Source organism: Alosa sapidissima, chromosome 6 (genome assembly GCF_018492685.1).
Source record: "Alosa sapidissima isolate fAloSap1 chromosome 6, fAloSap1.pri, whole genome shotgun sequence".
NCBI classification, from domain to species: domain Eukaryota; kingdom Metazoa; phylum Chordata; class Actinopteri; order Clupeiformes; family Clupeidae; genus Alosa; species Alosa sapidissima.
The window spans coordinates 20,026,797-20,042,907 of NC_055962.1; the positions used below are offsets into that span (position 1 = coordinate 20,026,797).

General features: G+C 41.7%; 1 protein-coding gene across 2 annotated transcripts in view; it reads left to right on the forward strand.

Annotated features, from left to right (window-relative positions):
• The first annotated feature begins 4,486 nt into the window (after positions 1-4,486).
• msra (methionine sulfoxide reductase A) overlaps positions 4,487-16,111 on the forward strand; it is an 83,754-nt gene continuing 72,129 nt past the window's right edge. Inside the window, exon 1 of one of the 2 annotated variants that reach the window (XM_042096211.1) lies at positions 4,487-4,702. In XM_042096211.1, the coding sequence (XP_041952145.1) occupies positions 4,567-4,702 (136 nt within the window). In that variant the 5' untranslated portion in view covers positions 4,487-4,566. The remainder of the gene's footprint in view (positions 4,703-16,111) is intronic. The other variant, XM_042096213.1, reaches the window with a different exon arrangement.

Here is a 16,111-nt window from a genome sequence, read left to right on the forward strand (position 1 = left end):
GAAAGGCGTCAATGTCAGCGTTGCGAGCGCAGCCATGAAAATCGCCCCATCCAGAATTATGACACTATATAGCCACAAGAACGTCGAAAAATGGCTGCAGTAGTCTATACCTCAAAACACAAAAAAAGGAAACGTTTGGACACTTCTATGTTTACATTACCCCTTCCAGGCACCCCTCTCAGCGGCTTGGAAAGATATATTTCCTTTAGAGGCTTAACGGGCTCCGGTCCTGTAGTGTTGCGAGCAAAGGCCCGAGTGATTGCAATAAAAAGAAAGAGCTCTCTGGCTTGCTGCAGTCGGTCCTTTTGCTCAACTCCCAAGAGATACAAAAAATAGAAGAGGGCCCATCTGGCTTCTCACCAGCTTTGTCAAGTCTTGCATACGCCAAAATGCTAATGACCTAGATAGCTCATGCAAAATGCAGCAGAGGTAGGAAAGAGGGGGGTGAGAGTGGCTGGGCTACCAGAGTCATCCCCGCCTTTTGTGGGGGTCGGGCGGGGTGTACTGGGAGGTGGGGGCAGTTGAAAGCACCTGCACCGGGAGGGGGTAAGCTAAATATTGGAGGAAAAACTGGAAGATACAATTTGTCAAATTGAACCTCGCACTGAGACTGATCCACGACACGCGCGTAAACTAGAATGAAACGACAAGATGTGCTCTGTGCATTTCGTCCTGGGATAGATAGAAAAAGAACATAAAGCATGAATATATATAAAATTATATAAAATTGTCACTTTGATTTATTACTATAATTGGCTGCAAACATTAGTTACAACGTTGTAATGCTACACATTTGAATGACATTTCAATGGAAAATGGAATTTAAAAACACCCACTCATATAGCCAAAATGTAGTATGGCCAATTGAGAACAACTTACATACATCTCTTGCGTTGCCTTTGTTATAACCTAAAATGCAGCCTTTATATCTCATAAGCAGTCCGTATATCCGACCGTGTAGATCTGTCCGGCCACGTCCTGGAAGCAGCACTGACGGTGTAACGAAGAAAAAATTGTCCTTTCATTGTAACGAAATGTCACATTGAGGGCACGCATCCTATGCTCTTCGCGTCGTGACACGGAAAGCTGTATGTCCACCGATAGTGATACAACAGACAACACTGAAAAAAGTAGGCTAGCCTTCCTCTCTTTCTCTCTCCCCCTCTCTCTCTCTAAGCTGAGGAGGGAGAACAAAAAGGCTCAGGTGAGAACAGCTCACAGCTTGGAAGCAACAGAGCTTAGGCTACCATGCAGAAGGCTCTGTAGCAAGGCGCGATCTGACAGAGAGGAGGAGAACAACCCAGTTTATCATAGACACATACTGTAGCCACATCGTGGTCACAGGGCTCCCTGCGCGGCTGCTCACCCACCTCCCGCTCTTCTGAGGATTAGAGGAGCAGAGCGCAATAGCATCTGCCGGTTGACTAAACAAATCAGCGCTTTTTCAAACGGGACGCTGTGCTGTCACTCATGCAGTCATCCACTTCTTCATACAATCTCTCTTTCGAACAAAATGTACAATTACGATCTTAGGCTAATACAGTGTAATCAAGGTGTACGATGAATACTGACAAAATGCCAGGTGTTTTGAAATGGATGCATACAGGGCTCTGGCTCAAAAACCACACAGCGCATTTTTACAATGTATTTGTTGTTTGATAGCCTATTGGAACTATTAACAAAAAGCAACACCATTCTAATTTCACCGGTGTCATTGTCACCATCTTCCCGAAATCCCACAGAAATGTGACACTGAATGATATTTTGGGATAAAACAGGTGGGCGCATTTTCTCTGGTCTAGTGAGACCTATTTTTTAAGCAATCGTTGCTCTTGTGGAATGCAGAATTCTTACCATGTGTAGCCTACGCCTGACCAGAGATAATGAATTATTGATGACGCTGGAGCCGTGGCAGTGTTGAATTGTATATTTTCATTCAATCACACGTTACATAAATATTTTGCTAACATAGCGAGAAACCGCCTAAGCAGAATAAGCCCAAACGTGCAATCCAAATGCGCAAAATCTTCCCATATGGCCCCGTTATCTGTGCATTCAGTCCTCCGTGCTTAAACCAACAGATACAATTGATTTGTTTAGCAGATACAGAATAACAATTGCCTATTTGTCATTAAAAGGAGACAAATGTACAATTGATAAGAACCTCAATGTATATCTGCTGTGTATTGGAACTGTTTATAATTTGGTGCGTGAAATGCACTTAGTTACATTTTACAAGATGGATTATTTGGACTTTTAAACGTGATGGAAAATGTGTCATAATTTGCGTAAATGATAGACATATTCACATTCGTCTAATGATGCATTTGATTTTGCAACTAGCACTTTCTGTCATAGTCTTTTCAGTCTGTCTAGAGTTTTGTCCATGCGTAATTGGTTTTAAGGTCAGCAAAGGTCTACTAATCCTCTCTCGTGCCGTTGAGAAAATAGTCGTCTGCCTCACGCGTGCCTTACATAAAAATTATTCGATGCGCAGGGCACTCCAGATGGCTCATCTTTGGAAAAGCAAGTGTAAGCAATCCACTTCTTTGTGTTGACCTATATTGTCACAATGGCTATCTGGTGCATATGGTTCAGAGGCCTTCCAGGTGGTGAAGGACAATCAAATCAGTTTGGCACTTAAAGACAGAATAATCCAAGTGCAATATGTAGATATCATCTCGCCAGTCCAACTCGTCTACCTTTCTTAAACGTGCGGTTGTTGGCTTACAGACATCTTAAGAATGGGCCACCTCATTGTTGGCCTGTTCAAAGCAATAATTGCACATTGACAGCACATGGTTATTTTTCAAATACAATGAAATGCAGTTGTCAATTCATCTAGACTAACTAAAGTCCTTTAGTCACTTCACAGCTCTTGGCCTGGGCCTATGTCTATTTTCAGTCATTTAGCAACAAAGAAAATGGATTAGCCTACTATGTTCATTTCACCTTTAGGTAAAGAACTTCATCTTTGTTTCTCGACCAGGCTATTCAGTCTGTTTTTTTTAATCATCAGTATTTTACCTCTCTGGACCAGACTACTTCCTAAATTACAAATGGAACTCAGTGTTTGCAAGTCTTATTTGTGTCAGTCATTGTCTAGTGTGTTTAATTATTTGAAAATCCCAATTCATGTTGATGTATATCCACTAAGACAGTTAGTTATATGTTGACCCAGCACTCTATGGATTAAATCTACTGGTTAGATTTAGCCTTACTGGAAATAAAAAAAAAATAAAACATAAATAAATATGCAGGCTGTGTTATACAGGGATGGAGGAAGCTTTGACCCATTTCTAGATGAAAGTCTGGATTCACAGCTCTACTAGTTCCTATTCACCCTGGAATCGGTAATGGTTGCATTTTACCATTCAGTTCCAGTTTAGATCAACTTGGGAGAAAATTGTGATTAGATTCCTGCTGTGCCATTCAGAGGACATTATTTTGCACTGGTAAAATAAAGATCAGTTCTTTGTTGAGGGAGCTTAAAAGGCCCGGCTTCTTCTTGGCCCACTCATAAAACTGATAAAACATAGTTACATTTAGAACACTGCCCATTGTTAATTCCTAATTAAGTCATACAATATTGAGTTTAATTTTTTCCTTCAATGACTCAGAATGAAACTCAATTTTAATGGATAATTATGCAATGTAACTACATAATCCAAGCCCTCAGTAAAAGTCTTGTTCCACTTAACTCGGTGCAGCAGTGCACAAGGTGTGTGTGTCTGCATGTACATTTTTTCCTGTGTTGGAAGGAATGGTGTAGTTATGTCATTTTGTCACCAATACTTAATATATGGTATTGATTAAATATGAATATTCAGATGCTGTCTCATGAAGATCAGCATTTGGATAGGCTACCAGTTAGAGACAGGATCAGTAGGCAATCTAGCCTGTGTTCACGCACAACTGAAGTGAAATATCATAAAATGTCATAAAAGTTCCATACATTTGCATGCAATTACTTCTAAATCTGACAGAATTTAAGGACTAGCTAGCCTATCCACTCCAAGTTCTAGCTCATGAACAGGATTTCCTGACACAAGAAAACTTTATTTGAATAGACAAAACAATATCTAGTTCAACAGCCTAAAGACCAGCTTTAAGAAGCAATTCACTCTAATATCAGGAAAATTGAATTTCTTACATTTTGGGAATATGGGAAACATTTTAACTCAGATAAAAAAAAATCTATATATTTATTAGATTTGGAATGCATAGCCTATCCTTATCCTACTATCTGTAATTTAGACTAGACTACCACTGCGTCAATCATTCAAAATAATCCTCATACATATCTCTGCCGGGCGTATATACCGGTAGGTAAACCGACTGTTACGTCTTACAGTCCCTTAGTGGCCAACAATGTGCTTTACCATGAACACTAATCTGTCCGAATACACAATTTCAAATACGCACACAAAAAGTAATATGGTAAATTCTTCCTGGCGTAAACGAGTTAAGTAACGCACCAAATGATCAAGTTACGCAAGGTGTCTTATGTAGTTAGCTAGCTTCAGCTAGCATGCTTCAAACTGAGTTGGAAGCGGTGTCTTGGCTATGGTTGCTTTGACCCGTGTGCGTTTGATTTGGCGACATTTAATCAACAGCAGAATGGGAGATATGTCCTCCAAAACGCAAATGCCCACTCCTGAAACTGCTCTACCAGATAGAAAAGATGCCATTAAAGTTTCAGGTAAGTTGAGAAACGTTACGAATTTAGCTTCATCAACTGTCTGTTGAAAGCTAACTAGCACGCCGATGCTAACTTTAAGAATAGATAAATGCGTCAACAAAATAAAGCCATTCAGCGCCAGCCCACCAAAACCACAAAGCAATCTAGAAATCCTGTTGTGGTCCAGAGAAGCATGAATGGCTCACACAATTAAAATACCATGCCCCCGCTAACAGCACATCTGAGAATGTAGCCTAGCTGCAGAGCCAACTAGCAGTGCATGCATTGTTTTTCCGGCACTTGCTGTGAGCATGCGTAACCTATATGCGCTACATTCATGCACCTTTATCTATGCGTATGGTACGTCTGTAGCCCATTCAGTATCCCACTTTTGGCGTTGTACAAGGGTACGTTGCAAGGGTTAGCCTATGTCTAGAATACATTAGATAAGCTTAGATTAGTGAGTGAATGTCGACCCTACTCTGATTGTGAAGGTGCCATCTTAAAAGGTTATTGCCTGTCCAAGTAGAAATGCTAACCCGTGCAGCCTTGGCTTGTTTCAGCTTTTGAAACACAAAGTGGTGAAAATGACAACTCTAAGCGTCAAAGTCCCATTTCTCATTTGTTTTCTCGCATATTTATTCAAAGGGAACTAAAGGCTTGCTTTTCACACTTATCTGCTGCTCGTCTTTAGTGACACTCATCTTACCACTGCAAAAGTGGCACTTCATTAAAGACCAATACAACCAGTGATCAATACCACTTTCAGCGTCTGGGCCATTTGTTGAACGCCCAAGGTGTCATAAGAGGACTAACTCAGTCATGATGTCATCCATAATATTTGTGCTTTTCATGTAGCTGCTCTTTCTCTACCTGGCTAAATCAGCTCCACCTGTTGAATCATGGCTTTCATCATCTCTTTCATAGCCTATTTTATCTGTACCAGTTTGTCATTAGTGATACAAAACAAATTTGGCAATTGTTATATAAATTGATCATTGCCTTCTGTCAGGATGCAAATTCACCACACTCAGGCTAAGACTCAGGTCATGTATTTAGGGTAGCGATTTTCAATTCCCAATGTGGAGAATGCATAATTCTCAAAGTATTAAAATATCTCTCAGCAACACTTAGTTTACATTAAAGATTAATTTGATTTCAAAGAGCAGGATGTGTGTGTGTGTGTGTGTGGGGGGGGGGGGGGGGCGTGCTTTAAAAAAAAAGAATTGCAGGTTTTATAAGAAGAGCTGACACAAGCTGTTTTATGTAAAATGGCCAAAAGTGTAGATGGGAAAGTAAAACATTCAGTGGAAGTGCAGCAGGCGTAGGCCACGGCATGTCAGCCTGTTGGACAACATCAAAAAGCCATCCTGGGAGAGGTGAGGGAAAATGGGATGGGCAGTGCATGGTCTATAGCTCCTGTCGCAAGAAAAACAGAAAATGCATGAGCAATTTCTTTGGAGTCTAGTGATTTGGCAAAGGACCGAGACGAAGTGTCCCTTGTAGCCTTCCTAAAGTGCCTTTCACAAGCTATTAACCTTCTAAATGATTACGTTTATTGTAGATGGCTGAAAACACCTTTGTTATTCAGTTGTCAGTTTGTTGTTAAATGGGTGTGTGTGTGTGTGTGTGTGTGTGTCTTGTCTGTCTTCCTGTGTGTGAGTATGGAGAAAGAGAAAGGTGACAGAATGACAGAAAGCTTGAGAAATGTGCAAACTTATAGCACAGAGGCATTGCACCGCTGAGTATCTGACTTTGACTAAAGAGCCATAACTTTGAAACTGGAAGATGATGCCTAAAAAACCCATGGGTCATCAGAAATGACATGTTAACATTTTCTTTTTTTTCTTTTTTTTTTAAGTATATATTTTTGGGCTTGTTATGCCTTTAATGACAGGACAGTGGAGAATGACAGGAAGTGAGAGGGAAAGAGAATCCGGGTCGCTGGCGTACAGTGCAGGTGCCCCAGCCAGTTGCGCCACAGCTGGGGCCAACATTTTCTGTACAAGCATAATCCCCAGTCTCCTTTGAGATGTGTTTTACCACCAGCTTTAAAAGAAGAGTAAAAGAAGAGAAGGCTTACCGTAGGTGCTAAACTCACAATCCACTGCTTTCTTTGTGGCATACTGGATTCAAATTGGGCTGAAGGTAGCCCAATTCTAATGAACTAATGTAGCCTATTTGGTTAATTAGCTATATCATATACAGTGAAATCACAGGGGGAAAGGGAAAGATAGCTAGTGTCGATCAGTTAAACTGGTCAAGCCCACTAGGGGAGTGAGGCATACTTAACATTAACATTTATTAGAATGAATGTACCGGCTATGTCTATGTAACTTCAGACATAATAGATCCAATTGTAGCATGTTCACTAATCCTTTTGACAGCAGCCATATTGTGGTTGGCTTTCAAATTAGTGTGTGTCCTCAGATAAGCAGTACTCCATTGCTGCATTGCTGGTATTCCATTTACAATTTTCTACAAGCTGCAGTGAAACTGAGCTTGGGATACTTAAACCAGGTGACCAATTTCTCTTTCTTGCATTCTGTCTGTGCTGTGCTTCTATAGTAAAGATTGTTTACGGTGCTTTGTCAATATACAGATAGTGTGTTTGTCATGTCTTGTTGTGGTCTGAATTTGGTTTCAAGATGCGACTTGATGAGAGTTTGGTGATGTTGCCGTGGAGCTGCTGCGGGCTGCTTGTGATGCCTCTCACACTGCCTCTGGGGCGTCACACTACTCGATGTCGGGAGATGGAGGTGAACGACGGCCGGAAACTGCCATTGCCACACGGTCCTGATTACCAGCCACAGCCTCCCCGGGCTTCCCCTTGGCAACGGCACAGGTTCGGTGGGCTCGAGGAAGGTTGCCAGGCGACGTGCTGAGACCCAGATGCATGTGTCTCGCATGCAAGGCATCCTAACGAAGCCTGTGCGCCCCCTGCTAAAGGTCACACATGTTGCTAGATGACATGGTTGTTCGATGGCGAAGTGCGTTGCTGTGAGCTAATGCGTATGAGTGTGTGGCGGTGGACATGTGCACATAGACGTATATGTGTGTGAGCTATAGTTGTTTCTGCAAATTCGTTTTAAAATCAGTGTGTGTTTGAGTAGTGAGTGTTTGGGTGCACACATGCATATTGTATGTGTGTATGCACATGGACATATAGGTGTATGTGCTAGGCTAGTTGTTTCAGGGAATTCTTTTCAAAATGATAAAACTGTCAGCCAATCATACAAAAACTTGGTTGTGTGAGTAAATGTAAAAAGTGATACATATTTCTGGTCAGACAGATAATGTTATTTTATGAGGTTTTGCTGAACCCTTTTGGCAATGGCTGTCCATTTGAAGGCAACATTCTGACAAGAAAAACACAGTTCAGTCCATTTATTTCATACAGTTTTCACCCGGTGTTTTGAAACCCTTTCATTTTCACAGAAAGTTTGTGATAATGGACTCAACCATGGCCATGTTAAATGAGACCTACAAAAAGTGAACATGATTGCCTGTCAGAGGTTATTGAACATTTAAGCTTTCAAAATGTTTGGAAGCGGTTTACTTTTTTTTTTTTTTTTTTAAGTTTGCCAAGTGTTCAAACAGTATTTTTTGTACATTTCAACACTATAGCCTGAAACTTTCAATTCAATTCAATATGTCTGACTGCAGACATAAATGCCCAAGTGTCTCTGTCAAGGCTGACCTTTGTAGAAATTTGTAATTTCTATAAAATGTACATTTTTGCAGATTGCCCCAATGTGTGTAATCGGTTTCTTCCACTTTCAAAGAGTGGTTGCAAACACTAATTGTATCATAAAAGTTTTATGGATGATTAATGGGCTGAGTTTACTGAATTATCCAGGCAAAAAAGTTAAATGTCACAAGGATCTGCATAGCGCACAAGCCTCATTCGAACACATCTTAATGATAAGAAACCATGGAAAAGCAGGTATCCCTCACCATGGTATGGATGTAATGATCAGTGCCTCAGAAGCGTCTGTTTAAACTGTGCTGCTAATTAAACACATGCCTTTAAGACAGCCCTGCAGGCAATCAACTGTGGATTGGTGTTGTGTCTGTCAGGCCAAGCCGTACTAGGGTCATTCAGTGTCAAATCAGATAAGGCTGTTGCTGCACTGTCTCAGATTTTGTTCAAACCTTGTCTATATCATGAATTGGTCCTAGTTTTGAAATCCTATTTCTTCATATTTGTTCAGCCCTTGATATTTATTTAGTTTTAAAGCCTGAAAAACACATTGTCTGGGAAGCAGTGTTTATTCAAATCCAGCCCAGACTTTGTAGGGTGAAAGACAAATATATTCTTAGTATGACTAGACCATTAAAAGTCGCATGGTATGACCTCATTTTATCCTTAATATCTTCATGTGCATTTGTTGTGGAGACCCCAAACATTAATAAAGTATTGTATGCAGACAAAATACTGATGGATGCCATGTGGGTAAAAAGACGAGTTTACAAGACCCTCAGCATCACTCGTTTTGCACTTTGTTTCAAATCTAGGGCCTTACATATAAAGTGGGCATGCAGTACAACATTTTAATAGGCCTGTTATACTGAGAAAATGTTTGTGTTCTATCCTGCAAAGTTTGAGCAGGTTAGGAATAATGCAATAATACTTTTAAAAGATATTATCGTCCACACATTTCACAAATCTATGAAAGCATTTGAATTTGATTTTAGGACCTAAACATTATTTAGACATAATATTATAACTTTGAGCAAAATCTGAGACAACGCAAACACAATTTTTGTTTGTCTGATTTGACAAAGAATGACCCATCATACAGATTTACACCATGTAATAGGGATGTGTGGTGTCGCATTGTGGAGTGGGGTGATGGGGCATTGTGGGTGGGAAGTGTTGGAAGTAAGGGCTGCTGGGTGATTGAAATAGTGTTGAGTTGGCATCAGTGTGGCAAGCACCATGACCACCCCCCACCCCCCCTTTTGTCCCCTCCTATCCAAAGGAACACGAGGTACCTTCTTGGCATGCAGTGAATAGACCTGGCATCGAAAAGCTGCGTTTTTTTTTCTTCACCCACTCGTACAGACATCTCAGAGGCTTGTGGGCTAGCAGGCAGGCGCGCGAGAAAATCTTTCGAGAATTGAAACTTTTGAGTGCCTCTGACCAAGAAAAGAGTGGAGAACTGGCTGTTTGGGAGAATAAAGGGGAGAGATTACAGGAAAAGAGGAGGGGGCGTGGGGGTGGTAGGGCAGTTGTAGTTTGACTAGCAGGGGTACCAGTCATCACACATGTGTGAATGCATCTGGCGTTTTATTGGGGGTGGGGGGGGTGGGGGGGCTAGGGGGTTGCAGAAACAATGAAGATGGTGGTCTGATGCCAGCGAGGGAGACGGGCAGAAATTAAATCGCGAATCCGTTTTTTGATCGATGTACCCAAATCGTCAGTTTTTCCTCCTTTCTTTTTTTGGGGAGGGGGGCACACATAGACGTGCACACACATGCTGGAGCTTCGCCAAAGCTTCTCGGGAAGGTTGCCATGCCGAGGGAGGGAGGAAGAGAGAGAGAGAGAGAGTGGGAGAGGAGAGGAGAGGAGAAGAAAGAAGCCAAGAGAGACTTGGCAGGGCTCTCTCACAGTCTCCTTTGTCTGCTTGCTCAGCTTTGCACTAAGGAGATCAAAAAATACCCTGGGTGTAGCAGCGCTATTTCGTTGCTAGAAAACAACAACAAAAAATAACACCCTACCCAGAGAGAGAGATTTTCTTTGGCGAAACTGGGGTACAGGGGCGTAATAGCGGCAGCCAATAACCAACGTCTTACAACTTACAACGGCAACTATTTCTTGATGAACTACCGAGATGACCATGACTTTTTTTTTGTTAAGTGACTGAGGCAACTTGATCAGGACAACCAATAACAAGATGACGACTTTGGAAGTGCTACTCGGTGGTCCGTTTGGCGACTGCCAAAACTCCCGCAAAGGGCGAAAAACTTTCAGCGGCTCCACTCCACTCCACCCGGGATGTGCTCAATCCGCTGGACTCTCACCGACCCAACCCATTTCAGACCCCCTGACAGTTGTCTCATGGAGTGACAAAAAAAGAGAAATCGCTACTGAACCTGTGGGTGGTCACACTCTGAACCAGACGGTCATGGACAGTTTGCAAAATCAAGGCGGACCCCTCTAACATCCGCTAGCCTTTAGCGAGGTAAGCAATGACTGAGGCTAGTTTCCGGGAGGGACAGGATTCCCCTTGGTGGAAAAGGTCTGTCTGGACATCTGGTGCCTGTCTGGAAACCGTCTTTGGGGCATGTTTTTGGATGGTCCAGAAGGTTCCACATGGTCCAAACAGGAAAGGGACAGATACTTTGGTGGAGGATCTTTGGAGAACGTGTCTGGATCTTCTGGTGTAGAACCAAATATAGATCTTGTGAGGAAAGGCAAATGTGGATCTTCTGGTGGAGAACAAAATATGGATCTTGTGAAGAAAGGCAAATACTGATCTTCTGGTGGAGAACATTGAGTGGCATTTTGACCAAGAGTTGACAGCCATGTTTCTTACTGTGTTCCTAGTCCTATATGGCACCACAGCTTTAGTCAAGGCCCGAGTATATTTTCATCCCTGACTGTGATTAGTGGCTTTATTTATTTAACACAAAATGAAAGGAACTCTCCACTTCAAACACTTGGCTCATGGCCTCACTTTTGAAGCACGCTGGTGAGACTGGTAAGTTGCATGTGGTGTGTCTTCTCCTTTAGATATGAATGCTTTTGGCTGTCTACCAGTACCACAGGAGAGCCAGCTTGTATTGAGATGTGTCAAGTCATCCCTCCAACTGGTGCACTGATGTCCCTTGGGGATGACACTTCTGTGTCTGTCGTTTTGTTTTTAATGTCTTTTTTTCCCCACCTCCATTTATGAAAGGGAGTTTGGCCCACACTGTTGTCAGGTGCAACTTGAAAATCTTCTAGAGAGATAATTTTCAGTCCCAATGGTGCCTTGTCTGCCATTTTACTGCCATCACTTACTGCTTCAATGTCTCCCTCTCCATCTCTCTCTCTCTCTCTCTCTTTTTCTATCTCGGTCTCTTTTTTTTAAACTTCCACCTTGGAATGTGGTAGCGTTAGGGTGGTTTCACATGTGTTCCTGATCCCCCTGGGACGCTCTCTTCATCCGCTTGCTCTCCTGCTGTCTCTCCTGCTGCCTCTCCTGTGTGTCTGTTGTGGGTTTTCACTGCCACACTCTCACGCTTCATGGGGCTCTGTCACCAATCTGTCCTTGGGTGCCGAGCCGAGTGAATTGTCGCCCATCTTAAGACTGTGAGTCCTTGATTAATGGCTGCCTGAGGGGCTAATATAGTCCTTTATTTGCCATACCTCCCGTCTGCGCCTCAAGGTTAGTGTTAAATCAGAGCTAAGAGAAATGAAATATTGGACAGATGTGTCACAGTGTCTAATCAGTCCCTCCAGGAATTTGCGGTGTTGCGATCGCAACAATTAACGCAAATTCAGCAAATCCTCGTGAATTCTGGGCGACCTCGCAATTTTGTCCAAACACTGCAACTTTTTTGCAAATTTGACCAATCATCATGGTTTCCCCGTGAAATTTCACCTACCACAACAGCCCCTCGCGCAGAATATTGACTCAGATGCCACACTCACTTCTGCAGACACCAGAGACTGCCCTATACTTGTTCACTCCTCTGCAGTTTTGATGATAATAATAGAATCAATAAATAGAAGGCTAACGTTAATGATCTGCTTTACTTGCATCTGTCATCTCAACCTAGTGTTGCTAACCTGCCTAAGCTATGAAAGTAAGTTAATTAAGGCCTACTTGGTTTACTGACATTTGAGTAGGCTACAATATGCAACCATTGGCAAACATTTACACCTGGAGATGTCCTTTTAGCTTGTGTCATGTTTGCTAGCTTGTGGGCTCAGTTTGTGTAGTGCAGTGCTACCAAAATCATAGAAATTAATAACATTGTAAGACATTTATGTCTTCTATGATCCAAGAATGATTTCATACGAGTTATTTTATAACATTTATTTCAACTAATGACATAGAAACCATCCCGAATTCTATCCACGTATCGTAATGCACTATGCAAAAAGTTATTTCCAGTCGTAGCCGAACACAGTGAGATGCAAGCTTTCCAATCCACTTAGATATGTTATTACGCTACTCTCACGTCCTTAAAGTGGCAGGCAGTCAATTAGACTTACACACCACCAATGTAATAACATTAAAGAAAAGTCTAGTCTAATAGTTTAAATCAATATGAAATTACTAGATACTTAGTTGGCTATCAGTAATTATGCAAGTCACAGAATATGAATTATTAAAAAGATATGAACTTAATATGAATTACAACATATATGAATGTATTGAAACATATGACATTATGCCATCTCTTTAGGGGGCTGTCTTTTTTGGACAGTTCTACAAAAGGTTATAGGCCTACTGCTTTGTGAATTACCCCAGTCAAAGTATTTACACAAATAAAGTAGGCCTACTTTGATTTTCTGTAACCCTTACTATTTACCTTTACTTGTCCTTTTTAATAAGCATCAAGATGATCTGTGTAATTTTGGTCTTACGAACCTTAATTACCCTGAATTGAAAAAATAATTTTTAAAAACAATCGCAACTATTTGTGCAATTTTCACTTCCTCTCACAATTTCTTTGCAACAAACAGCTAAAAACACTGCAACTTCCATTGCCATTTTTTAGAAAAGTTGTCGCAAAATCAGGCATTTTAGATCGCAACAATCTCAAAAAATCCTCGCGAAATCCTGGAGGGACTGTCTAATGGCAGGTGAAGAGGCGGCAGGGTTTGTCTGTCAGGATCTCAAGTGTTAATGCTGAAATGACCGTATTCACACTCCGCTAAACATGTTGGTCAAAGAGAGCTGAATATGTACTGTATTTTGCTTTAATGCTTTTATGACATGCCATCACTGACATGCGACGAATAAGGCAATTCAGGGCAATGTTTAGTTTGTTTTTGTGGACTAATTTGTTATTTGAGAATTGTCTGAATGTATGCCATTGAGGCCTTGTAGGTGAGAGGTTTTGTGACATAATTGATGTTCAATGATGACAAACAAATACTCAGCAGCATTGGCAACATAGTAGGCTGAGTAGTTTGGCCTTTCATATGCAAAGTATGGTTATCTTTGTGTCTAATGCAGCTTTGGGTGAGGGTCTCATTATGCCATGAGGGTGGAGCTGGACATTATTTGCTCAGAAGTTCAGAAGAAAGTACAAAAAAAGTTAGTATTATGGTATTTGGAAAATGCCTCTTTTTTTACTACACTGTGTTTTGCAGATGATAGTGGGCCTGCCTGAAGTGGAGATATTGACTAACCATTCTTTGCCGTGGTTGCTTAGAAAGTCACACAATCATATTTTTAAAGACACAACCTTGTTCATAGTTCAGTTTCATTTAGATTTAAAGACTATCTCATATAGAGTTTGGTTAAAGATTTTCATGATTGGCAGTGCCATAAAGGTGGAATGGTCATCATGGACAGCTGAACACAGTGCCGGTGACTTGATATCAGCATGCTGTTTAAGGCATACCTGGTTCGTCATGACACTTCGGCCTGTGGAGGGTCCAAATGATGTAGGAGTTATTAAGAGCTCTACTAGTAGAAACACATACAGTATATCCATGTGCCATTAGGCTTGGGATTCCATCCGGCCAGGTCACAGATAAACATCAGCCTAGGAGCCCTCGCTTCTAGAAGGTCTCTCCTGTTGTCATGGTATTCACTGAAAGCTTCCTGTCAGGTGATCACAGTCAGTGGGAGACTCCAGTGTGCTACTCAGCCACCCCCCCCAACAGCAGAGGAGTGTGAGAGCAGGATGGAGAAAGTGAACGTGAACGAGTGGAGGACAACCACCTTGCTCATTTTCCAGGCTTCACTTCACCCAACGCTCAGCCATGTGTGCAAAGCTTCTCCCATGAATTATTCACGCTCCCTCATACAAGTCATGTCATCCCAAATTCTCTCTCTCTCTCGGCAACACACCTTTTTATCCAGCATCTATAATCCACGCCCTCCCTAGAAAACTAATATCACATTTTATTTTCGGAGAATCAAAGGAAAGTAATGCTGGTATGTCTTTTTTTATATATATATTTAGAAGGTTTCTATCTTCTGAGTGTGTGTTTATGCTTTCTTCAAAAGATCCTACTAGTTAAGGGTCTTGTTTTATTATTCATTTCTTTAGACACAGATATGTAAATCGCAAGGTTTAGTCTTCAGGAACTGATAACTGTTGTACAGTTATGTTACGACCAATCGTCTTCATCCTGCTCTCTTCATGTAGCAAAATTACTTTGTGATTGATGCTTGTGCAGCATCATCGAAGACCGAACAACCTCCTTTTGTGTGTGGAAAGTGTGTGGCACGTGACTGCATTCAAGTGTGAAACCAGGCTATCAGGACTTTTTTATGTGTATTTTGACAAAGCACCAGGCCCTGCTTTTAGTATGTGTCGGGTGGTCCTTGGGTAGTGTGCCCCAAATCTGTCTGTGGTTTGGAGAGTGGTCCAGTCTGTTATGGGCGGTCATGTGTGTAAGATCTCTGACACGCTCTCAAAGATGTTTTCCCCCGGCCGTGTTGTCATTGCTTAACGCCTCTCGGTAAGTGCTGCCCCTCAATTATTGATAAGCTCCTTGAGCCCCTTCTTTTGTCACACTGTTGCTAAGGATACTCGCTATGAACTAGACGAGATCAGGTGCAATGGGAGGTCGATCACAATTAACCTATCACAAAAAAAACGTCCCGCGTTTGAAGACAATCGGGCGCAATCAGGAATCATTATTACAGCCCTGGGTCCCAAGTTTTAATTAAATGAAAGATTGTATGTAACAAATTAAAGTTCCATTCATTACCCCATCTCTCCAGGTAGGGTTATTAATATGATTAATTGGGCCATGGGGATGCAAATGAAAGTCTGTTTTTGTGATTTTTGTAAATGTTGTATGGAGAGCACCTTTGAAAGCAGGTGGTGCATATGGATGTAGTGTTACTTTGTTGGTACTTGTCGGTATTTTGTTGGAAACCTCCTTGAAGGGTTTTGCATTTTGTTTGGATATGTTGCTGATGGCATCATCAGCGGCCACAGCAACGAAGAGAAATAACCGAAGACTTTGTTGGTATTTGCTGGTACAGAACCCATCGTGTGTGGAGGGGAGTGGATCTGGGACCCCAGACACCACTGTTGAGCCTTCTGGAGGTGTTGTGGGCCTAATTCAACAAAACACAGAGGAAGGATAATGCCTGCTTAATAACTATAGTGAAAATGCTCTTGTTCTAATGGTGATGTTTTGTTGGTGATTTTTGATGGTAAATAGCATTGCTTGTTGATTGCCTGCCATGGGAAACCCCCTACCGATAGCACACAACAAGAAATTGAATACCTTTCCTATGT